This window comes from Alligator mississippiensis, chromosome 3 (genome assembly GCF_030867095.1).
Source record: "Alligator mississippiensis isolate rAllMis1 chromosome 3, rAllMis1, whole genome shotgun sequence".
NCBI lineage: Eukaryota > Metazoa > Chordata > Crocodylia > Alligatoridae > Alligator > Alligator mississippiensis.
In genome coordinates this window covers 44036340-44061145 of record NC_081826.1, presented here as the reverse complement: position 1 = coordinate 44061145, position 24806 = coordinate 44036340, and the positions used below count along the sequence as shown (strand labels likewise).

At 46.2% G+C, this 24806-nt stretch overlaps 1 protein-coding gene across 2 annotated transcripts in view; it reads left to right on the top strand.

The window, feature by feature from the left end:
* Positions 1 to 12424: 12424 nt before the first annotated feature.
* CIBAR1 (CBY1 interacting BAR domain containing 1) overlaps positions 12425 to 24806 on the top strand; it is a 43448-nt gene continuing 31066 nt past the window's right edge. For both annotated transcript variants that reach the window (XM_059723880.1, XM_059723881.1), the window contains exons 1-3: positions 12425 to 12526; positions 19204 to 19438; positions 24282 to 24350. In XM_059723880.1, coding sequence (XP_059579863.1) covers positions 12495 to 12526; positions 19204 to 19438; positions 24282 to 24350 — 336 coding nt within the window. In that variant the 5' untranslated portion in view covers positions 12425 to 12494. The remainder of the gene's footprint in view (positions 12527 to 19203; positions 19439 to 24281; positions 24351 to 24806) is intronic.

The following is a 24806-nucleotide window of genomic DNA, read 5'->3' as shown; positions in this document are numbered from 1 at the left end:
CCAACCGTCGCTCTCCGGTTCTCCGCTGTGGTTGTGGCCTGCCCTAGGCCACTGGGGACTTCCTTCTGGTCCCCCTCTTGGACCAAAGCATGGGGCTTTTATTGCCGCCTCGCTGCTCCGGCTGGCGAGTTGGTGCTGGCATGCACTTACAAAGCACGTCCACGCCAGTGCTGGCTTTTTTTCTTCAGCCCATCTCTGGGCTCCTGCTGGCTGTGGTGAGGGATGCCACAGTGTTGTTGGTATGTCTTGCAGCCCACGGCCGCCGTCCTGCTCCTGGGTCTTGTGGGGCTGGGCTGCTGCCAGCAGTGTCGCCAGCATTGCTTGTGGTGCAGCAATTCTGCTGCTGCTGCCATGCTTCCCCTGCTTGAGGGGCTTTTGCCACTGCCGCAGACCCCTGGCTCGGGGCTTTGGCCCCTGTCACAACGCCGTATGTCAGTTATAGTGCATGAGCCTGTTGGAAGTAGTACACAAAAACTCTTTAAAAAATCTTTCAATTTCAAATGAATCATTGTCACAAGTACTACAGCATACCAGGAATTGCCTATGAATGTATTTTCCTGGCCACTTAACGCCATAATAGTGAATAACGCTCACCAGCCATGTCAGCACAGAACTTCTAGTAGCAACATGTTATGCAATGTGGCTGTGCAGATGGGCACTGTGCTCTTCTGATGCATAGCTGGCTGGCCACCTGCTGGACCAAACCTTCATCTTGCACCAAGCCAGACTCTTCTAACTATTGAGCCAAACTTACAAGTTCCACATCACACTGCAGCTCCTCTTACCTGAAGACACATGGATATAAGGCAGGGGTAAATTGGCTATACCACATGCAGCTGTAGGAAGCCCCAAAAAATCAAGGAGGTGTCACATAGGAGGCAACTGTGGAGCTTTCTCCCTCTGCATTCCCTGCCCAGCAGAAGGTTTCTACTGGAGAGCAGGGTCCACAAGGAGAATTTTCATCTGTCCTTGCTAGGTGTGTATAGGATGGGGTCTGGTGGATAGAAGTCTGCCTAAAGAAGCATGGTGAAGCACCTGGCTCTTTAAACAGCATAGAAGCTAGCTGGATGTAACTGCAACTTCTCCCAGTAATGGGAAGACCACTTGCAGTTTGATTTCTTTACAGGCATGCCATGCTTAGGAGAAAACCACAGCTGAGGAGGACCTAGATGCTTCATGTCCAAGCAAAGAACACCTCTCAGCTCCCAACCCATAGTCCCCTATGTCAGGGCTTGGCCTGGTTAAAGCTATGTGCATGATACCTGAGTACCTTCTTGGCCCTAACCATCGGTCTCGTGATCACTTGCCTGTGCTCCATAGCAGTGGTCCCAACTCATGCCTGCCACGTGTTGATGTTCTTAAGATGAAATTGATTGGGAAGTGCTAATTCCCACCACCACTGGGCAACGGCAACCCGCCTTGTGTCTCTTCTGGGGCTCCAACCTCCCCTATACCCTGTCTTAGTGCCACCCCGATGTTACGTCGCCACTCACGTATCATCAATCCTAACAGGCGATATGTCTTTTTTTTTATAGGTTCGTGTGCATCTTGACAGCTGTCTTGATGGAACTAAATTGGTGCGAACTACTAGACTTCTTCTAAGTCTCAGGTGAGTCTTGCGGTTCATCTTGGGAGGGATATATAACAACTAAACCAGTGAAAACGTCATTGTTTTTATTAATGTATACCTTTTATCACAAATAAAACCTATAACTTGAGGGATAGGAAAAGAAAATCTTTTCCTGTGGGGAGACAATTTTACAGTAGCTCCACATGTAATCTACCTGAAAGATATCTAGTATAAGCATTTCACCTCTTGACTGTTTTTTGGAAGCATTTCTGAGATATTTTACAGACACTAAGTTACACAGAATATTCTATGTTGCATCTGTAAATTTCAGATGTAAACTACAAATGTTTATCTTTCCTGCATTATGTTTTATTCACTACCTGATTTTAAAAAAAAAAAGGTTTGAAACTATGGGCCAGTCTTTGTTTTGCCTCCATTAAGAAATTGAACCATTGGTCAAAATGGTTTTCAACTACAGAAATCCATGAACTGGCACTGAAAACACATTAAGAACTAAACATATTGTGAACCAAATAAATGTGTTTTCAGTACTGTTTCATAAATTGACACCTTCTTTGTAACAGCAGCCACTAAACCCAATGAGATATTCACTAGAGAAATATGCAGACAGTGATGATAGAAGGAAGAAAGAGAGAGAGCATGGGGCTGTAACCTGCACTGGAGAACAAAATGACTCCCAATATCCACAGGGTAGAGGAGGAATAACTCACTCTGTTCCCACTGAGCATTGTCCTGTGCTCAAGAACTGGCACAGAAATTAATCCCTTCCAGGGCTCCAACTGCATGGAATTCAAAGATTCTAAGTATGATTTACATTAGGTTTTCTTTATACAAAGAAGCACAGTACACACTTTGGTGTTATAATATTCAGGGCCCAATTCCCAGCTAAATTAAATGCTCTTTTTAAGACTCTGGCAGCACCTGGCACAAATATGCTGTACTGCTGATATGAAGTGTTCTACACCAGGCATGCAGTGAAGGGGGCAAACTGGGATTTGACAAAAGAAAGCATTAAATTATTGTTATTCTCTGCTTCTTAGGGAGCCACAAGAAGCAAAGTGTTTATTAGAGCAACCTTAAAGCATCTCTAATTAAAGCAGGACAAATATAATTTAAAGTCTGTCTCAAGGCCAGGAATGGAATGACTGGGGGCACATCTACATGTGCAATTAATGTGCCTGTATTTTCTGCTCCCAGGAGCACATCTACATGTACTCCCCTGTCAGGATCAAATTTGCTCCCAAAAGGAACAGTTCAGTCCAGTGCTGCTCTTGCCCCCCTGCCCTGCTCTTCCCCCCTTGCAGCAGCCAGGGGCAGCTCCAGACCCCTGGCACTGCTTCCCACCTGTGTCTCCACCAGTCCTGGTGCTGCTTCTGCCCCCACATTTCCTCCCACCCCCCTCCCAGTGCTGCTCAGCTTATAGTTTCATAGTTTCTAGGGTCGGAAGGGACCTTGACAGATCATCAAGTCCAACCCCCTGCCATGGCAGGAAAGAGCACTGGGGTCAAACGACCCTAGCAAGGTATTCATCTAGCTTCCTCTTAAAGACCCCAGGGTAGGAGCCAGCACCACCTCTCTTGGAAGTTGGTTCCAGATCCTAGCTGCCCTGACTGAAGTAGCGCCTCCTGATGTCTAGTCTAAATCTACCTTCTGCCAGCTTGTGACCGTTATTTCTAGTCACTCCTGGTAGTGCTCGGGGGAACAGGGACTCCCTCAATACCTGCTGGTCCCCTCTAACTAGTTTGTAACAGGCCACTAGATCCCCCCTCAGCCTTCTTTTGTGGAGGCTGAACAGGTTCAGGTCCCTTAGCCTCTCCTCGTAGGGCCTGCCCTGCTGCCCCCTGATCACGCAGGTGGCCCTCCTCTGAACCCTTTCAACGCTGTCCACATCCCTCCTGAAATGCGGCACCCAGAACTGGACGCAGTACTCCAACTGTGGGCTGACCAGTGCCGCATAGAGGGGGAAGATCACCTCCTTAGACCTGCTTCCGGCTCCCCCCAGGCACGGGCAGGGAGTGGAAGCCAAATGGGGCATGTTCTGCACAGGCAGCAGCAGGGTTGAGGAGATGGGGGAGTTCTCTGTCCCCTCAGCCCTGCTGCTGCACATGCAGCACTCCCCAGTTAGCTCCTGCTCCCCACCTATGCCTGGGGGGAGCCAGGATCTGAATAGCACCAGGATCAGGAACAGAGAGCTCTCCTGTCCCAGTAGTGCTCAGCTCCTGGCTCCAAGAGGGAGCTGGAAGCTAAGCAGTGCCAGAGCCATGGACAGCCTCCTCACCTCCCCCCCCCCACCTGTGGACCCCTGCTGCCTAGCTTAACTGGGAACAATTTGCTCCCAGTCAGCAACTACATGTGTGCTACTATGCAGTAGCTAATGCACCATTAATCTAATACCTGTATTTGTTGGTACTAGCAAATGGCACATTAGCCTGATTTGCTGTGCAGTAAGTCCAGTACACATGGACACTGATGCTTTACTGTTAGATTAGTCTAACATGCACTAAAGCATTTTGTGTAGATGCATCCAGTGAAAATCAAGACTTTTATCTACAGGGGAGCTGCTTCTAGTCCAGGCATGAATTTCCTATGTGGACATTGGGCAAGTGTAACATTTTCCTAGCAAGCTGATTTAAAAATAGAGCCTGAAGCTGCCTGCTCAGAAGATCTGAATGTTAAAACACATCTCAGGAGAGAGAGATATGGGCACAGAACCTAATTGTATAGGTATCTATGGCACCTTCCATTATCTCAGCTGAAATGGCTACAGATTGGGATAGGGAATATAGTCATCCTGTTCCAATCAAGAGAAAATTAAAAGGACCTCCAAAATTACTAGAAAAAAAATTCCTCAATCACCGTGTGGATGGTTAGTAATGAAGGGTTGTGTGATGGAACACCTTCAGTGCTCTGTCACATTAAGGGCTGAGAGCAGGCAGCTGGAAGGTGCAGACCAGCCCTGATGAGGCAGCTATTTTAGATCCCAGCTTTCAGGGCTGAGGCAGCAGTCTGCTGCAAGCAGACAAAGGAGCAACAACACCTGGCTGAGCTGCTGCTCATGGAACACTTTGGTGGTAAGGCAGGAACTATGGGGATGGCAGCAGGTTCCTACAGACCCAGTAGGGTCCTGAGCCCCAGGAAGCAGGCTAGGGCCTAGTAACAGCAAGGCCTTGCCTAGCAAAGGGGCTAACAGCTTGTGGGCCTGCACAGGGGCTAGGCAAGACCCTGATAAGAGCTGGCAGGAGCAAGGGGTGAGCACAGTTGAAAGAAAGGCTGCTTTATTAAAATCTTCAGGGCTCTAAGCAAGAACAAGGGGAGATGGCCATGTGCTGTGGCCCAGAAGGGGATCCCTGTTGTCCACAGAGGGCAGCAGAGGCTAGGCTAGCTCTCTGATCCCTCAGCTGGTCAGTGTAACGGGGCCAGAGCTGAAAGACCAAAGGGCAATTGAGCCCAGCATGAGGGGCAGGCCAGGGCTGCAAAGAGCCATCTGCCACCCCATCTGGCCTGGAGGCCAAAGGTCTTCTTGAGGAGGGGGACATCACAGCCAGCAGAAGGTAGGGGCTACTCAGCGTGCATGCTGCTATGAAGGTGGCAGCCAGTGGAAGGAGGCTGCCATAGGAGACCTAGGAGTGAGAGCAGCCCAGGAATACCACATAGCCCAGTAGGGACAGGTCTGCTTGGTCCTGGGTAAGACCTAAAACTGCACCCTGCCAGGGAAGGGTGGTTTGGTGGGGCAGTCTATGGTGGGATAGTCGCCCAGAAATGCCAGGCCAGTTACCTCCCCAGTGAAAGGCAGCTAGGGGAGCCTGATAACTCCAGCCCCTACCATCTGGTGGGTCATGAAGACTGGAGGGTAGTGGGGCCAGGCACACCTAGGCAGAGGCACCTGAGCCCATATAGGTGTAAGACCCTGGAGGTAGTGAGGCCAGGTATGCCCACCTTGAGAGGCACCTGATCCCGTGGGGGTGTAAGACCCCAGTAGTAGTGGGGCCAGGTATGCCTACGGAGAGCCACCTGAGCCTGTGGGGGTGTAATACCCTGACACCCCAGCATAGGGACAGAGTGTGGGCCCCAGTGAGCGGGGCAGAGTAGTTACCCCAGCGAAGGGGTGGAGTGTTAAGGCACCAAAGAAGGGGGGTATGTGTTGAGGTCCCAGGAAGGGGGCAGTTAGGCCTAGGTAAGTCTTTGGATGCCTGAGGCCTGAAGTAGAGTGGGCCTGAGGTCAAGAGAGCAAGTAATTGGCCCACATTAGAGGGTGTGAATGAGGAGTTACCCAGCAAGCAGTTTGGGTCAGAATTCCTTCCAGAGCGAGGTGAATTGGCTGGTCACCATTCAGATGAGAGTCAAGGGAGAGCCCTGAAAAGCTGCACCAGGGCCAGTCAAGGAGTTTGAGTATGCTAGCCTGATGGCCTATGGGAGCCATTCAAGGGAGCAGGGCAGGTCAAATGTGGCCCTGTGTGGGGCAGCAAGTAAGAGGCCCAGTGAGAGCAGGTGGTGTGAATGAGGCTCGTTGGGGTGGAATGATGGGATGAATGTGTGAGGCCTAGCAAGGGGCTGAGTTTGGCCTGGCCTCAAGCCGGAGCAAACAGCAACTCAAGGATGACATCTGCAAGGCATGGAACATGATAGGGCAGGTCAGAGTCGTGTGTAAACCCCTAGGCATCGGGGTCTTGAATGGGCAGCCTCCTGCTTATATTGTAACACCAGTTTACTTTACAACAAAGGTGTGGCAGGAAAGATTGGGCAGACTGCCCTAGACAGGTTGGTGGGCTGGTACTGTGACCAGGCCTGGGAGTTTGCCCCATCACAGGTTGTATAAGTCCTTCAACTTATACTTAGTTCAGAAATCACTGGGGGAGGGGGGTGGAAAGTCACTCCTAAATCTTTATCCTCAGTATCAAAAATCTTTACAAACTTGCCAACTCAAAGACTCTCATACATTTTTAAAAACAGTGAGTTTTCAGATGTTTTGTCAAGCAAGACTATAGAAATAAATAATGTATCTTGTCATCTTTTAAATAGTAGTTTTACTTCTAATGTCTCTCTCTCTCTCTCTTGGTTGCATTAAGCCAGACTCTTTCATTTATCCACACTTATGTCCATTAGAGAAAGCGTCCCCTCCCCAGCTCTTATTTTGGTCCTGAGTCAAAATGTGTAGGCAGAAGGATAAAAGTCTTCATATTTCTCTAAATGTCACAAGATAAAAAAAAAATGAAAAGAAAACCAGTGAGTTGATATTTAGATTAATACTATTATAATTGTCATTTTCTGTTTTCTAACAACTGAACTGGGTTCTCAGAATGTTAGTAGGGCACATGATAGTTCTATCGCTAGAGTCGGAAAGCAATAAAGGAATGGTTGATAACCAGAGTCTGATTTTTGTTTAGATATGCTTAAAAGTGCATGGTTGAGGGAAGTGGCCTAATCCTGATCTTCTTGAGGAAAAATAGAAAAGTCCCCTTTGCTAACATGTGAGCTGAACTGGGGCCTTGGATGTCAACAGTACATTGCCTGAATATTTTATTTTCTGTTGTTACTGAAAAGTAGTCATTTGCTGCCCCCTAGTAGTAGGTTACTGAATATGCTGTACTATTATGGAACACACTCTTGATATCTTCAACTACCTTAAATTAAGTAAAAATTAAAAAAAAAAAAAAAGGTATGTGACAGCAGTGCAAAACAATATGGAAATGGTTTAAGTACTCTGGGTAAGTAGTAAACATCCATTACAATCTATAAAACATCTCTGTTCTTAAATTAAAAGAGACTAATTAATAAAGTTCATCCACTACTACTTCTCACTTATTTCATTGAATACTGGACTGGGGACTCGAAGAAGGAGAAATTAAAAGATATGAAAAAATTCAAGTTCTCTCAGAATTTCTCTGTTCACAGTATTCACAGAGTTTACTAACATGTGGCTGATTAATCTGATGGGATCCTGTCATATAATCATGTATTGCTATTACAATTATAGTAGGCCAATGTATTCTCAGGAATCATATTACATCCATGCTTCATGTTACTCTTATGGTACATTTCATTATTTTTCCTGGGAACAATAGGGATATTATCCCTATGCTCAATCATGGAATCATCTTGCAAATTGTAGAGCCAAGACTACCCAACTTGTTCTATGTTCACTAAGGCATCTCCCTGGCATTTTGATATTAGTTGCCCCTGTGTAAACCTAGTGAAGTCAGATGTATTGCAGAGCTGTAACTGAAGAAAAAAAATTATCCCGATGTGAGAAAATCAACACTTTGGCAGATATAAATTGACTTGAAGAGGAGGTGAAAATGGTGGAGGTTGTCTAGACACAGAGTGTATTTCTGATTTTAGTTGCTCTGTGTCAAGTTTAAATTCAAAGCTCTTGCTCTGACAAGTGGAGCTGTATATCTTTACTATTTTTCTTTATTTAATATCATTTTACATTCTAAAGCTATGTATATTCTCTTTGCAGAGAGGGTCAACTGTCACATCTACAAAAAGAAAAGTAAAATTAGTCACAACTCAAACGGCATACTTCATTACAAACTCAAAAATCAGACTGCTGCCAAGAAAAAAAAATTGCTTGAGGATATGATTTCTTTGATGAAAGAAACCTGTTTTCCAGAGAAAATTAGTGTCTTTTGAACACCAGAGAATATTTTATAATTTAGGGACAAGCTTACTTGAAGCCACTGGTCATGTTAAGCCATTGGCACACTGTGATGATGATGCAGAAGAACTGAGACTTTATCAGATTCTTAAAATCAGACTCGGCATGCTCAGAAGAAGCTGCATCTCACTGGAAAAACTATGTCATACGTGTTTTCTCCACAAACATAATAAGAAGGCCACTTAAGAAAGACTATGTACTTATCAAGTTTGGCAGAGAAGGAAGTTGTTCAGTTTTGTTTTGGGGGTTTTTTGGGTAGGGGGGAAGAAAAATAATAATATGCTGGAAAAGTGTCTGCTTTCCCCTGAGCTTCCAATGACTCAAGAATACCTGATGGAATTATCTTCAAACTTGTTAATCCTCTTCCTAAAAACCTCAACTCTGAAGTCAAAGGAGATGTAGAGTTTGAAAGTGGATGCTTAAAAATGAAACCCCCTGTGTCAGTGGAATTATCTTACTATATTCATAATATAGTACAAACTGGGCAAGAGATTATATGTAGTTAGGGTAGCATTAAGTGTTGAATGCTATCAACACAAATTGAAAAATTTCAGCTGAAATATGCAAGAGTACAAATATTGTCCCAGTACTATTCCTCAAACTGCCAACTGCAATATAAGCCTTCATACTATGCTAATTATGTTATTTATGAAAGCTTCCAAAAAGAAAAGTGATTCTAGATGCTTTGATTTTTCATGCCCAATCTGAAACAATTGAAAGAGAAACAAAAGCCCACCTTTAGTAACAATGTTAATATTCAATGACACCCAGAGCAATCTAGTACAGTACTTCCTTTGAGATGTGTGAATTCGAATTCAAATACTACTTGTAACTACTCATTCTACTCACAGCTAGTCTTATGTTTCTCCCTTTTCTCCTCACCATCATTTGACTAATTTGGACTTAATTCCTGCCTACATTGATGTAAATGCCAAGTCAAGCTCTGGAAATCAAGTGTTGATCCAGCTTTTCTAGGCATAAGATAGTCATATGATCTCCCAGAATAGGACAAGATGAACCATGAAAATAAGGAGCTTGATTTAATTTCAGTGTCAGTCAATGTTAGCTGCTCCAGCATTAGGTTATCAATACCAAGGAAAGGTGGTTTCGGCATATGCCAAGCCCCAAGTAAAACGGTCAAGAACACTTCAATTTTAGCAGTTTTCAGTACCCATAAAGAATGACAAACTGAGTTTACAAGATTTTCTAATCTCGTTGGCTATATAGCATTTGAATAAATAAGAGTATGCAGTGGATGCCACCAAGTGGCAGTTCTTATCACATACCAATAACAGTCCCATTATTCCATACTAGGCTGACACTTCAGCAGCAGCAAATATTGATTTCAATATCATAAGTGTTAATGTCCTGATACAGCATTTTACTGGGAATAGCATTCTACTGCTGGGGAATGAGGAAAAAAAATATTCCCCAAGGGTTACATTTGATTCCTACTGTCAAATGCAAAGCTAAAATTGACTTTAAAAAAAATCAAATTTTAGACCTTCCTCTGCAGCCCTTGAGAGGACTGATCCTGCAGAACCCCCACCCCACTCCTTGCAGAATATGGGGACTGGACAAAGGAAGGGCACCTATTTTACCCTGCAGAATTCTGATCCATCAAGACGGCTTCCTTGTGTTCCACTGTTTAAAGTAAAATAGGAAGAGTTATGAATCTACTACCCTCACCTTTGCCTTAAAAAAAATCCACCAGCTACTTCTTACCTACAAAGGGGCGCTAAATCAGCTGCAAGGAGCATGGGTCAGAGCAGCCTTTTCAGAAAGCTCTTTCGCGCCACATAACCACAAAGCCCAGTTACTGGTACCTGTAGGTAGAACTGGAAAATTTACTGAGATATAGTAAAGACAAATGCCTTAAAAAGACAGCAAATAGGATTTCAGTAGAGGATGCAATGATATGATGTAATATTTTAGTTTATGTAATTTGTAATTTTCATTCCAGGCAGGTAATTACAAACATAAAGAGAAATAATGGGGCCTTCAGGCATTTTAAGTTCTTTAAACAAGCTCTCAGATTTACCTAAGATAAAAAAATAGCTTAACTGTGAACTTTTAATAAAGCACAGTTTAAAACTTGAATTCTGACTACTTGTTGGTTCTTGTTCATTCATGCTGTTTTTAAGCAAAGTTTGGATTTGAATATAACCTTCTGAATTTTCTCACATCTTAACCATTTTACCCTGGGAAAATTGGGGCTCTCTCAGTACTTTACAGGTACTTAGTGTGGGACAGTGGGCAGTATGTCTGTAGCATCCCAAAGAATAAGGCTAAAAACAGACAAACAGTTTACCCTGGGACAAAATATATATATCCTGGAATCCTATGTGCTTATTGTTCCACTTCAAATACCTATTTTGCCCTGGGACAATCAAGGCTGTTTTGATTCAAGTCAACATCTGGTACAATCAGCAGGTTGTCTGTTTCTAGCCTAAGAAACAAACTCACAAGGATGCGATAAATTAGATGATTGGCAATTAAGTATGATCTGAGAAGCAAAATAGTTAAGCTACCAATAAATGGTGGGGGGAGGGAAGCTGATGCAACTAAGGTGAGAATAAGCTTCAAGTGGGAAAGAGAAAGTTTTGCTTTTCTGTAGATCACTGAAAACAAGAGATACAAAAAGAAAACATATAGCAATGTGGTGAGTTACATGACTTGCATTTATAGTTTCAACAAGAAGCACAAAACAAGAAAGACATCCCAGGTGTGGAGCTAGGAACCTGATAAGAGAACTCTTCCTGTCATATCATGTCCAATGGTGCTCTACCTATGGCCTACAGGCTGACTCCGATCCACAAGGCTCCCCATGGGGGTGCAACTGTAAATGCTGTAGCAATTAACACTGTCACCTCTCCTCCACTACCAAATTTCCAGATCTGTGGGGAGCGCCTTGGGCTAGATGATGCGTGCTGACAATGGCCAGATCTGGATGGAGCATGGGGTCAGGGCAGCATAGAGCCAGCTCTACATGCTGGATTGCACCCACAAACCAACCTTGTTGCACTGGATCAGACCCACAGACTGACTCTGTACCGCTCATCCAGCCCAGCTGGATGGGTGAAGCACCACTGTCCAAACCAATAGTGGTAACCTGGATGGCATAAGGCTCTAGCCTAGTAATGTTGGCCTTTGGTCAAGATTTTCTTTCAACTGTTAATACATTAACAATTCTTTCAATTGTTAATACATTATTTGGTCTATTCTGCTTTTAACTAAGATATCCTGAAAGTGTAATTGATAAGTTCTTCATTAAGGGCAATTTATCTTTGTGGAAATTAGAACTGGTCTAGATTGTTGATTCAAACAACAGAACCTGTGGGTTGTCCTCACCTGACTGTGCCCACAGGCCCTCAAACGAGTCCAAGGAGCCAATGGACACTCCCAGTGAAACTGCCTGGAGATGTGTCCACACCAGGGGCAGGAAAAAGGCCCTGCAGTCCTTGGGGGCCCTCCCAGCCAGAGCCTCCTTCAGGTCAGGTAGATGGCCACCTTGACCAAGGTCAAGAGGAGGTTGAGCAGGAGGCCCTGGGTAGGGTTGCGGACCCCCCAGGATTGCCCTGGAGCCTCCAGGAATTAGCTATAAATCTCCAGGAGACGGCTGAGGGGCACCTGGGAGATAAGTGACATGACTGACATTCACTAAAATAAATATGAAACGCTGGATCGGATTTATATAGTAGTACAGTGGGGTTTTAAAATGTAATAGCAATGTGCATTTGCCTTCCTGCCCTTAAGTCCGCTACACACCGTGATCCGTAGCTGACCTCCGCGAGCCGGCGGGCGTGCTGGCCGCCCAGAAACCTCCCGCGAGAGTCGGGGCTGGCAGCCCTGGGCCCGGCCGCGGGGAGCGCCTCCAGGACGCGGGGCGGGGCGCGCTGCAGCCAGGGCCCCGCGGGACCGCAGGTGGGGTCACCGCCCCAGGGCCGAAGCGCGGGTGAGCGTGAAGGGGCCGTGCCAGGGGGCTGGTGCCCCCACAGGGTCCAGGATACCGCGCGGGGACCAAGCCGCTGCTCTGCCTTCAGCCTCGGCTTCCCGGGCAAGGCGGTAGCACCCCACGCCTGTCCGCAGCCCGGCGCAACATGCTGCTGGACCAGCAGAGCCGGCACCAGCCCGCCAAACCCGGGCCCGGCTTCTCCCAGCGCCGCCTCCGCGCGGGCAGGACCCGCCCCCGGGGCGGGGCTCGGTCTCCATGGGAACCGGGCGAGAGGGCTGCGCGCCGCCGCCATGATGATGCTGGGCCGCGGGCCGGACGCCAGGTAACGGCCGCTGCTGCCCCGTCCGGCGCCTGCGGCTCCGGCTGCGGCTGCGGGGCCGGGAGCGCGGGGCTCGCCGGGCTGGGCCGGGCTGGGTGTGTGCGGCGCCGCGGGCTCCCCCTGCGCCCCCCTCCCTGCCCCGCGGGGCTCGGACACGGGCCTTGGGGCAGCATCGAGCCGGCGGCGGCAGCTGAACCCAGCGCTCCGCCCAGGCTGGACCTGCCTCGGGGCCCGGGACGAGGGACATCCTCCCCTCCCCTCCCCTGCCCGTGCCCCTGCCCCTGCCCCTGCCCCTCGTTCAAGGCGGGGCTGCACCATTCCCATTTGCTGCAAGTTGGAGTTTTGCTAATGGCTCCAGCAAGTGACATGTAGGCAGGCGTTGGTGCTCTGGAGGTTGAAGGGAGCTTTCGAGAGACCCGGGTCAGTTGAAATCTGCCCCCTTTGACAAGCAGCTTCCTGCTGTAGTATCACAGCCTGCCCCTGGTGCAGGTCTGTGGATTGTTCTTGGTTTTACACTCGGGACTTTCCACATTGTTGAACAGTGAAGTCGAAGAGAAGTTTTCGTTTGTCTGTCTTCTTTTAAGTTGGGTGTTGTCACTCAGGATGCAGATGCACCACACTTTTATCATGGAGTAGTTTCAGTGCCGTAGCAAGGGGGGGTGAGTGCCCAGGATGCAGAAAGGAAGGGGCGCCAAGAGGCACTGCCCAGCCGGGAGAGCGTGGGACAGCCACGAGCAGCTCCTTTGGGGGAGGCAGGGGGAGGGCAGCTTCTGCAGCTGTGTGCACTCCCAGACAAGCATGGGGGGGAGGAGGTGGTGCCCCCCAGATCTGCACAGGGCGAGGGCAGGCTGCCACTGCGGGCTTTGCCCCTGACGCCAAACTTCATTGCTATAGCACTGAGTAGATTGACATGACTCTCTTGTTCAGCATGTGCCCACTCTTACTTTTACATCCAGTGTAGGCTACTCTGCTCTGGGGGAAAGTTACCCATTGGTACAAGTCAGGAGTTGGCAACCTTTTGCTGGCATGGGCCACTAGTCTTCATCCCCTGAAGTATACAGCTGCTTCACTCACTCTGACAGCAGATACCCGATCCCTCTGCAGTGAGGGAAGTGTAGACAGGGCAGAGCAGCAGAAGGGGATAGGCAGCATGGGGCACCTCTATGCCACCCATTCACTGGGCTGGTTCTGGCCTGTGGCCATAAGTTGCTGACCTCTGGTTTGAGCTATACTAGTGTAATGGCAGTAAGTCTGGTCTCCTAGTACAGGGGTGTCCAATCTACAGCATGTGTGTCACAAATGACAAGGGCAGCGTGTGTATGCATGTGTGTATAGCAGATCAGGGAGGGAACAGGCAACAGGGCAGGGAGCAGAAAGCAGAACATCTGGTTGGGCAGGGGGAAGGGATCAGAGTGGCACTCAGGAAGGGTTTGGGTGTTGGTCCCTACTATCCTAGTAAATGTCATCTCATGGAAGCCTTTTGCTCACTACAAGCTGACTCTCCTGCCACCTAGTTACCAGGTTCTGACCTTGTGCCTCAGTCCTTTAACGGAACTGACTGCAGGTATTTAGCTTGTGAGAGCTGTTTGCATGTCACTTACTGCTATGTAGTATATTTACTATGGAGTAAAATCCTGGATGATTTACTCTGTAATCCACCCAGACTTCTAAAACATTAGAGCAGGAGTGCTCAATCCCCAGCCCATGGGCCAGATATGGCCTGCAGAATGGTGTCATCCAGCCTGTGGGGCTCCCCAAAGGTCTGGAAATATGGCAGAAGAGAAGCAGTTGCTGTATTAATTACTGTTACTCTGTTGCCAATTTTTCCAACCCATGGGAAACCCCACAGGCTAGTTAACATGGTCCTGCATGCCAGATTGGAATGGCTCATGACCAGATCAGCTAGTATACAGGTCAGATTGTGGGTGGGCAGGTCCACATTAGGTAGTGGGGGGTTGAGATTTGGGTGGTGCATGGCTGGATCTGATAGCACAGTTCTAGACTGGGGCAGTGCACAGTTAGATCTAGTGGCACAGGTCCAGATTAGGTGGCATGCAGCCAGATTGGGAGGTGCAAGTGTGGATTTGGGGTAGCATGGGTCCAGATTGGATGGTGCTCAACTAAATTGGGTGCCACCGGTCCGGATCAGGGTAATGTGTGGCTGACGTGGGTTCAGATTGGATAGTATGTGGCCAGTTTAGGAAGCATGGGTCCAGATCATGGTAGCACTGGTCTGCACTGGGGCAGCACATGGCTGGATCTGGAGATGTGGGTCCGGATCATGGCAGCATGGGTCCAAATCGGGGCAGCATGTGGCCAGATTGGCTGGCATGGTTCTGGATCGGGGCAGTGTGTGGCTTGGTTTGGGAGGCACAGGTCCAGATCAGGGTATGTGGGATCTGGCCCACAGACCAGCCCCATGCCACTGATCTGGCTACCACTACAGGCAGTCCTCGGACTTACAACACAATTGGTTCCTGAAAACTGGGTCTTAAGTTGAAACTTTGTAACTCAGAATCAATTTTCTTATAAGAAACAATGTTATAAATGGGGGATTGGTTCCTGAACCAAGACCTGATACCCAATTTTCATCAAAAATACCCCAGAATTTTGTACTCATTCAATTATAGATGAGTAATATAGCTACATTAAAATATTTATATTGTAAATAGCAATCATATTGATTTGGAAGGACTTCTGTGAGAGGTGACTTTGCTGGACTTTTTGAAGGGCTCTTGGTTGTACTTTTTGAAGGGTTCTTGGCTGGAGTCTTCTCAGGAGTCTTGGCTGCAGGTTTTTTTTCTGTAGTCTTGTCTGCTTTCTTAAAGAATGTGTCCAAGGAAGTTTGGACAGATGTTCTCCAGGGAGATGAATGACACGGCGAATTTGTTCATTGGCATGGCATTGCATCGGATCAAGTGTTGTAAGTCGAAACTGGTGTTGTAAAGTTGAAACAGGGTGTCAATTTATAAACATTGTAAGTATGAAACGTTGTAACTCAAAACGTCGTAAGTCAAGGACTGCCTGTATATTAGAGTTTTATTTCATACCTTCAGAAAAAAAATGTCAAGTAGTGTGGTGTTGATTATGTTTAATGTTTGTTTTCCTACTTTACAAACTTATTAAAACTTGGCAATTCAACTACAAATCTGTCCTGATTCTTAACTGTGCAGTTGCTATAGTCAACTCTGTAACCCCAAAGAAAAAAGATGGATCTTGGTAGGTTTACTTTCTTCCATTTTCAGCTTCTATAACTTTTGGATTTCATGGCCAAAATCAAGAGTCTATCCCTTCTCAACAAGTCCCCTAGAAAGAGCACTAGGTTGTTAACCATTAGACTGGGTCACTAGTGCCCAAGTTTATGAAGTCAGAAACTAAACTTCCTATAGACCGATTAATCTTTAAAATTAAGGTCATGCGTGTTTGCAGGATTTGGACTTTAACCTGGCTGGCACACATTTTTAAAGGTATTTAAGTACTTAAAAACAAGTAGGTATATCTCTGTTCTTTAAGACAGGAGTGCTCAAACTCTGTGCTGCAGGTCAGATCCAGCCTGAGGTATCATGTCTTCTGGCTGGTGGGGCTCTCCTCAGGGCTGGAAATTTGGTAGTGGAAGTGATGGTGCTCCTCCCCTGCTGCCAGTCTTTGGTCCCATGAAGAGCCACGAGCCCTGTATGTTGGATGTGGTGGCCAATCCCAGCATGTAGGGCCAGGTAGGGGAGCACTGGGTTCCAGGATCCAATCCCAGTACATGGGGATTGCAAGGGGGTGGTGCTGACCCCCAGGACCTAATCGTAGAGTGTGGGAGGAAGTGGTGCTAGGCCCCCAGGATCCAGTCCAGCCCATGATGGGCCCTGTGCCTCATCTGGCCTGTGGGCTCAAAAGTTTGAGTGCCACTTTTTTAAGTGCCCTAATATGCCTTTAAAAATCTAGTCTCGTTGCCTAATTTCCCGTGCCCTTTGTCTAAGTTGTTTATTTATAAACTCTTTGGGAAACAAGACTGTCACCATATGGTAATATATTGTGCCTGGTATGATAGGTTTTTTTTACCTTTGACTGGGCAATTTTATCTATTACTACAGCAATTCCCGAAGTCTGACAGACTGAGTATCATTTCAAATTGATGGTACAGCTTTAGGTACCACCAGCAAATTTTTCATACATATAGGTAACAGACTATGTATTAAAACAACATCAAAACCTTTAGTAATCATAAAACATTGTTTTATCAGTTTTATCAGTAATGGTTGTAAATTGGGAAAAAAAGGCAGTGTAAATAAATTTACCCATCCAGAGATGCTTTTGGGGATGTCTTTAGTAGGAAAGTATGCAGGGCTGTAGGGGTGTGTGTGGGGTTTGGAGCCTGGGAACAGAGAGGATCCACATACACCCTGGCAGGATGCAGGGTACTGTGGGTCAGGAGTAAGGGGCAGCAGCAGGGCTGGGGGGCTGTGACTTGAGAGTAACAGACAGGCAGACTTACACACGCAGACAGACATGCACACAGACGCACACAGTGCCTAGTAGGTAAGTCTGCGGAGGGGGAAAGGTGGGGGAAGAGGGGCAGATCAAGGCCCCCACAGTGAGGAAGTAGAGCAGGGGCAGGAGTGAATAGGACCCTGGGGCCAGGGTGGATAGTGAGACAGAGTAGTGGGTAGCTCATCCAGGGGCACTGGGAGAGGTGTGGCTCCCCACCATTGCACGCACCCCATGGCAGGCATAGCGGGGCACACGCCCCCTGGATCCGTGTGTGGGGCAGAGGCTGGTAGCCTACTGCAAACTGGGCTCTGCATCACACTGCCGCTGCCCTGGGAGCCTCGCGCAATGCCATGTGCCTTCTGTGTCCTGGCTGCACTGCATCCCAGCCCACCCGGTGGTGGCAGGCATATGGCGTTCCACACGGCTCCAGAGGCAGCGATAGCACAGGTGCAGCCCACTGCTCCCCAGGGGTTTTCTCCCCTCGGACTGGCTGGCCCTGTCCCTGCGGCAGGGTTGGCACAAAAGTGGCATGGGCCTCTCCAGGGACATAGGGGGGCTCCCCCCACTGTGTGTGTGCCCAGGGCAGGCATGACAGGCATGTGCCTCCCAGATCCATGTGCGGGGGAAGGCGGGCTCCCTGCTTGGCTCTGCAACACGTGGCGCTGCCCCTGGACCTGCGCAGAATGCCATCTGCCTACTGCCACTGAGTGGGCAGAGGCACTTGGCCAGCGCACAACAGGCAGATGTTGCGCCGTGCATGTCCGGACACAGCGACAGCAGCAGCACAGTGCAGAGCCCAGCATCCAGCACGCATCCTGCCTCCATCTGGATCTGGGGGGCATGTTCTCCACATGCTTGCCCTAGAGTGTGCACAGCCCCTTTGCCCCTCCCCCCCACTGCTGCTGATGCCCCCGGACCTGTGCAGGATGCCATCTGCCTGCTGCACACTGGCCAAGTGCCCCTGCCTACCTGGCGGCAGCAGGCAGATGGTGTTCTGTGCAGGTCCAGAGGCAGTGCCATGTGGTGCAGACCCAGTGCTCACCCCACCCCACCCAACCATTCACTGATCCAGGAGGCATGTGCCCCCCATGCCTGCCCTGGGGTGCACCCAGTGGGGGGAGCCCCCCATGTCCCTGGAAAGGCCCAGGCCACCTTTGTGCCAGCCCTGCCATGGGGACAGGGCCAGCCAGACCGCGGGGAGAAAACCCTTGGGGAGCAGTGGGCTGCCGCTGTGGTCTGCACTGTTACCACTGCCTCCGGAGCCGCATAGGACACCATATGCCTGCCACCCTGGGTGGCCTGGGATGCAGTGCAGCCAGTGCGCAGAAGACACATGGCATCATGCGAGGCTCCCGAGGCAACGGCAGCATGGTGCAAAGCCCAGTGCGCAGCGACAGCCCACCTCTGCCTCACGCACAGATCTGGTGGACATGTGCCCCCCATGCCTGCCCTGGGGTTCGTGCAATGATGGGGAACCCCCCTCCCCACATACCCCTGGATGAGCCGCTCAGGCTCCTACCGTCACACCACCCACCCCAGGCGCCCAGTCACCCCAGCCCCTGCCCCTCTACCTCCCTCACTATGGGGGCCTTGATCTGTCCCCCCCCCCATCCCCCAACACGCTTACCTACTGGGTGCTGCTCGACACGCAGTGCTGTTTTCCTGGCCATGTGCAGCAAGCTGTGTGGAGCAGGGTGCTGCTGGGCTCTGGGTGTGTGCAGCCCCTGTCCCTGACCTTCTGAGTACCACTTCCAGGTCATCTGCATACCATTGGTGGTACGTGTACCACAGTTTGGGAACCACTGTATTACTGCAATACTAATGATAATTATTGCCAATAATAATATATCTTATAACTAGAGGGAGAATGGTTTTTGTGAGAACGTTCTCAAGTATGTAAAAGAATCTGCTTTGGGTCTTCATTTACTGCATTTTTCCTTTAAAACTTGGTTTTACGATCTTGGGCATAAATGTCTGATAATTTTATTATTTCATTCATAGTTTTTAGGCAAGCAGACATTACATCAGAATGTTAAATTAAAATGTGAAAGACAAAGTGCTCTATAGTAGTACAGCATTTTAAAACTAGAATTATTCATTTATAATAGTAGTACTATTTAACTTTCTCATTTACATTAGTTATAGCTTTTGTTTTATTTACTTTTTGCTTCTCATCACTTGTGTTTTTCTTTATTCTCTAGAGACAATCAGACGAGACAAATACGAGATGCTGTTTCAAATGTGGAAAAACATTTTGGTGAATTGTGCCAAATATTTGCTGCATATGTACGTAAAACTGCCAGACTACGAGACAAAGCAGACCTGCTGGTGAACGAAATATATGCATATGCAGCTACAGAGACACCAAATTTAAGAGTTGGGTTGAAAAATTTTGCAGATGAATTTGCCAAACTTCAAGATTATCGACAGGCAGAGGTATAAAATTTAAGTTCTATGTTGTGCTTGCAAATTTTTTGTTGCTTTTGTTATGACTAGGGGTCTACTCAACTCAAGATGACAGCCAGCTGATTTTTGTGGGCAAATCATGAGACTGGCCCCCATTTTCAAGGGCTTATTATGGCAGGGCCTCCTCCTCCCCCCTCCCACACCTCTGACCAAGGGAACCCACCCCCTGCTGCTGATTGATTCAGAGGGCTGTCCATCATGAGGCCCCATCCCTTACCACTGATTGGTGGAAAAGGGTGGGGCTGTATAATAGGTAGCCCTCAGCCAATCTGTGGTGAGGAGCAGGGGTAACAGCCATTTTTTCTATGCTGGCAGCCCCTTTTGTGCCAGGCTGTATGGCCAGGAGGACTACTGGTTCACACTGGGGAATCAGCTTCTTATTTTTAGTAAGTTTTTATTTTCCCCCAGCGGATTTCTCAGAGATCACCTGATTTTGTAATTTCTGTGAAATCTGTACAATCGTGATTTGAGTAGGTCCCTAGTTATGGCATGTACCTTTTTTGGTTAAGTCCAAGCTAAAACATTAAGCCTAAATAATATAGCCAAATAAGCCCCAAACTTTTCACAGTTTGTCCTGCAAATTACCTCACTAGAGGCTTAAGCCCCAGTAGCATGTGTTGTGAATAGTCTCACTGAAATCAGGAGAACTACTCACATGTATGTTTACAGTATGAGAGTTGCATCTTCAGTGGAGGGGAGAGATGAAGTCATTGGATATTATTAGGCCATAGGTTACATTTAATAAAATATGCATCTTGGTTTTGTGGCTTGAGCCATCTAGCAAGTATCTAAGATGACAATCTGTCATCCTTTTAAGAGAATCTGTTGATCAGGACATTTGTATTAAAAGTGCACCGATACATCGGTCCATATCATATCAGCACCAATAAAAGGAAAATTGACATTATTGACAATTGGCTTTTTTTGGCTGATGTGGCCAATAATGTTCCCAATAAATGCCATGTGCACGCGCGCAGTCACAGCATGCATGTAGCCACCCAGCAGCTTGCAGAGCAGAGTCCTGCTGGTAAGTCTGAGGGGGAGGGGGAAGGTGTGTGGAGGAGGCAAAGCGAGGCCCCTGTGGTAGGGGAGGGAGTGGGGCTGGGGCAGGGGCAGGCACTGCACAGCTGGGGCACAGGACAGAGTTACGAGCGGCTCATCCGGGGGGCGCGGAGAGGGATGTGGTTCCCGCCACTATGCACACCACTGGGGGAGCCATTGGGGGTGTGTGGCCCCCAGATCTGTGTGTGGGGTGAAGTTGGGCTGCCGCTGCAGGCTGGAACCAGGGATGGCACTGGGCTCTTCCTGGCAGGGGCACTAGGCTGGGGCTGTGCTCAGGGCTGGCACTGGCAGCACAGGGAGGAGAGCTGTGGCGAACTTTGGGATGACTGTAGCCTCTCTCCCCGCTCCCCCAGCAACACTGCCATATGCCCCCAGCGCAGCCCCAGCTCAACTCCACCTCTGGGAAGAGCCCAGCACTGACAGTAGCCCCAGCTTGCAGTGGGCAACCTGCCCTCACCCCATACAGAGATCTGGTGGGCACATGGCAAAGAATTAGGCAGGTTAATTATGCACATGTGAATGGTCACATTGGTGTCAGTGGGATAACATGTGTGTATAAAGTTTAAACATCCTTATTTTTCAGGATCCAGGTCTTAGTTCAAAACTGTGCTAATCAGACTATATTTCACTAGATCATATTGTTTCATTTACATAAATTCACCCTAAACAAAACTACTGTTGTGTTAAAGGTGAACTGCAACATAAGAGTTGCTTTCTTTTGGACATACCCCTGTTCCTTATAGCACAGAGAAGGTCCAGATATGCTTTTAAGTAATTTTTCTTTTGCTATTTTTTAAATATATAGAAACCTGGAAAAGAAGTAGGTTTATAACACCAAACATATCAAGAATAAGAAACCTAACTAAGGTCTTCAGTTGTGCGTTAGCCTAGGGCTCCACTGACATCATTGAATCTATATCTGTTGAAAAGTCCACTTTTGCAGATTGGACTGAAGAATTGAGGCCTAATTGAATGTGGAAATGATTTTTATTCAGATAGTCTTGCACGTACTGTTTTGTTTTAATGCCTATTTAATGAAAACACTTTTTTTAAGGGTATCCTTGTCCCTTCACTAGAGGGCTTAGAAACCATTCACTTCACTTACTTGAAACACCAAGAAGCACTTTAATTAGAAAGAGGAATCTGTTAGTTGATATCCTTGATGTTTATAAAAAAACAATTAGAGGGGAAAAACCTTTTTTAAAGGAAACCTTTCAAGCTGTCTTTATATAGCACCAATTCTTTTTTTTTTAAGTTTAGGTTTCAGATGTTTGGTTCTTATTATTCACTAAAAGGAATTGGTAATGCAAATGCTATATATGGTCCTTTCACAATGTATCTAGGACATATTTTTAATGATACTTAAAACCTAAAGATGTAGATGGATATCTACTGGGATTTCCATAAGTGTGTAGGTGACTTGCTTACACTGAGCCAAACATAAATGAATGCACTCAATACAGTGGTAAATGAAATACAGTGAAATATAATGGCCTGTGATAGACAGAAGGTCAGTCTTGATGATGTAATGATCTCTTCTGGCCTTAAACTCTATAAATCCATTATTTCAATGAAGACTTCATGTCTAGACATCTTTTGGGATCTTCAGAAATGCCCTTAGTAGTTAGTCCTTAGAATAATTTTTCTTCCATTCAAATAAGTTTCCATTATTCCCATAGTTAACTGAGGAGATGCAGGGCAAAACAAATATCAAATAGATAAAGGAAACCAAAGAAAAGGAATCCAAGAGTAGTTAAGTAATTTCCATCTCTGCATGAAAAAATCAGATGATAATCTCAATTTCCCTTATTTTGGTGATCAGTTTAAACAGCAGCTTTCTTATATAATAACAGTACTAGAAAGTGACATTTCCTTGTAAGGTCTACTGGTTTCTTTCTTTAACTACAGTTCCAGGTACTAAAGTTCTTTTACTTCATAAAAGCAGCAGAAAAACAAGATAAAAATAGCCCTTCAGTTTTTAAACATTTTCATAAGGGAGTATTGCAGGTCTCAAGTTTTACATCTTGTTTCTTTTGAGTGGAAAAGGGGAAGAATGAAAGGAAAATTTCAGAGACAAAGAGAAGATAGGATTCAGATCTGTAAAGATCAGGTTAAACATTTTCTGTTCTAGAAGGTCTGGTTACCAATGTATATTTAAATCATATCAGATTTTAATCTGGAACTGTTGAGATGATTGATAGTATCAAATCTGGGTCACATGGCTAGTAAGCAGTTTTTATTTCATTTTAAGCGTTGTGCACTATTAATTGCCATGGGATTTGTCAGTATGTCTTGTTTCTGTGATATCTTTTTTTAAAAATTGCTGGTCATATTTTTATTTTAACTTGAACTCTATCTGGACTGCCATGGAGTTGGAACTCGGCTGCATACAATACACTCTCTTTATTTTACTTGAAATGTTAACGTGTTCCATCAAACCAGAGATGTAATGACATGGCTGGGTGCCTAAAAAAGCTGCCACACAGAGCAGTGGTGGCTTCTGGCTGCTGCCACCACAATTGCATGGCTGCTAGGGTGGCCGTTTTTTTTCCACTGCCCCCCGCAACCTCTCCAGGGCAGCTGCCATCATCATCCCACCTTAGTTATGTGACTGCATCAAAGTTAAGGATATGTTAGAAGCAAATATGGTCTGACAAAAAATGTCACTGTAAATGAGGGAATAAATACGACAGCCCAGGAATTTGCTGCTAGCAGATATATTTTATTATAATGGGTACCACTTAGTAGATATGTCTACACAAGCGGCTGGCTGCACAGTTGTTACTGTGCAGTCATTTAGTACTTGCCAGCGTTACTGCCCAGTCCTGTCACCGCATGGTTATTTTTAGCTGCTACCTCACAGTAGCATCATTGTCATGGTTTGTGCCTGGCAATGCTATATCGCCGCAGCAACGAGCTACAGTGATGTAGCGTCTCATGTAGATGTGCCCAGTGACCAGGTTCTAGTATGCTTTGTTATAGACATTTGGATAAGACAGGTCTTATCCTGAAGAGCTCATGGGGAAATCAAATAAACAAATAGATGGAGAAATAAAAGGAAAAGTTAATAAATCAGACAAAATTACTGTTTGACAAGCAGAAGTCTTAATCCATTACATACCTACCCATTTTCAGCTGTTTTCCTCTGTAGACAGGTTTAAGACATCACAATTATAAGTATCTGTTAATTCATTAAATAGTATTAGCACAATAGTTTTGGTATATTCATTACATAGTTTGCTGTTTCCATGCCTTTCAAGAAATCTCTTAAATTGCTCAGGGGAAAGAATAATTGAATAATCTACCAAATACATTTAAAAGAAATAGATTTCCTTTTTCAGTTCTTAAAAAAAGAGTTGTAGAATTTGAGATTTAACATTGCACATATATCCAGTAACAATTCCCAGGCCTGATTCATCCCGATTTAGTGCCACTGAAGTGAAAGAATTTACACCAGGAATAAGTTAAACCCATCTCTTCAGGTACAAATCACTTTTTGTTCAGCGTTTCTGGTTTTGATTTTGCAAAAGGCTTTAAAACCTCTGTCTTCAGTGATTATGAATTAAACTTCTTGTAAAATAGAATCAACATTTTGCATAATCTTTCTTTCTGTTTATACGTAAGTGGATTGTTTATTGTAAGCTGCTCTGAGCCTTTTAGAAAGAACAGGTTATAAACCTAATAAGTAAATAAATAGGTCTGTGCATTTCATGTATGAAGGACTTAAATGATTCTTTGACTTTTTTTATAGGTTGAAAGGCTTGAAGCCAAAGTTGTTGAACCTCTGAAAAGTTATGGGACCATAGTAAAACTTAAAAGGGTAGGTAAATTTAGGTGTACAGTATTTAGTCTCAAAATTCAGTATATTCTTATGTCTTTATGAATATCATTAACCTAAACTAATTTGATGTGTTCTTCTTATTAAAATGGTTAGTGTAAAAAAAATACAAATAAGTGACTCAAGAATACTTTTGAATTTTGGCTGGGTATAAGTGAAGCAGATAAGGTTGAAGAGAGAAATTGAGGAAAGGGAGTCCAGTTCCCCAAAGGATTAACAACTGATGCATAGCTTTGTATACATTCAGGCAGACTGCATTTTCTAAATTAAGTGCCCTGTGTTTTATATGATACTTTTAGGAGTTTGACTAAAAAGAGAATGTAAAAGTTATGAGTGAAACAAATGGGGAAATATAAGAACATCCCAAACCCTTTAGAATTACAAGCAAGCTTCATATTTGTTAGTAATTACTAGTGAAGAAGCTCCTGGCTGAAACAC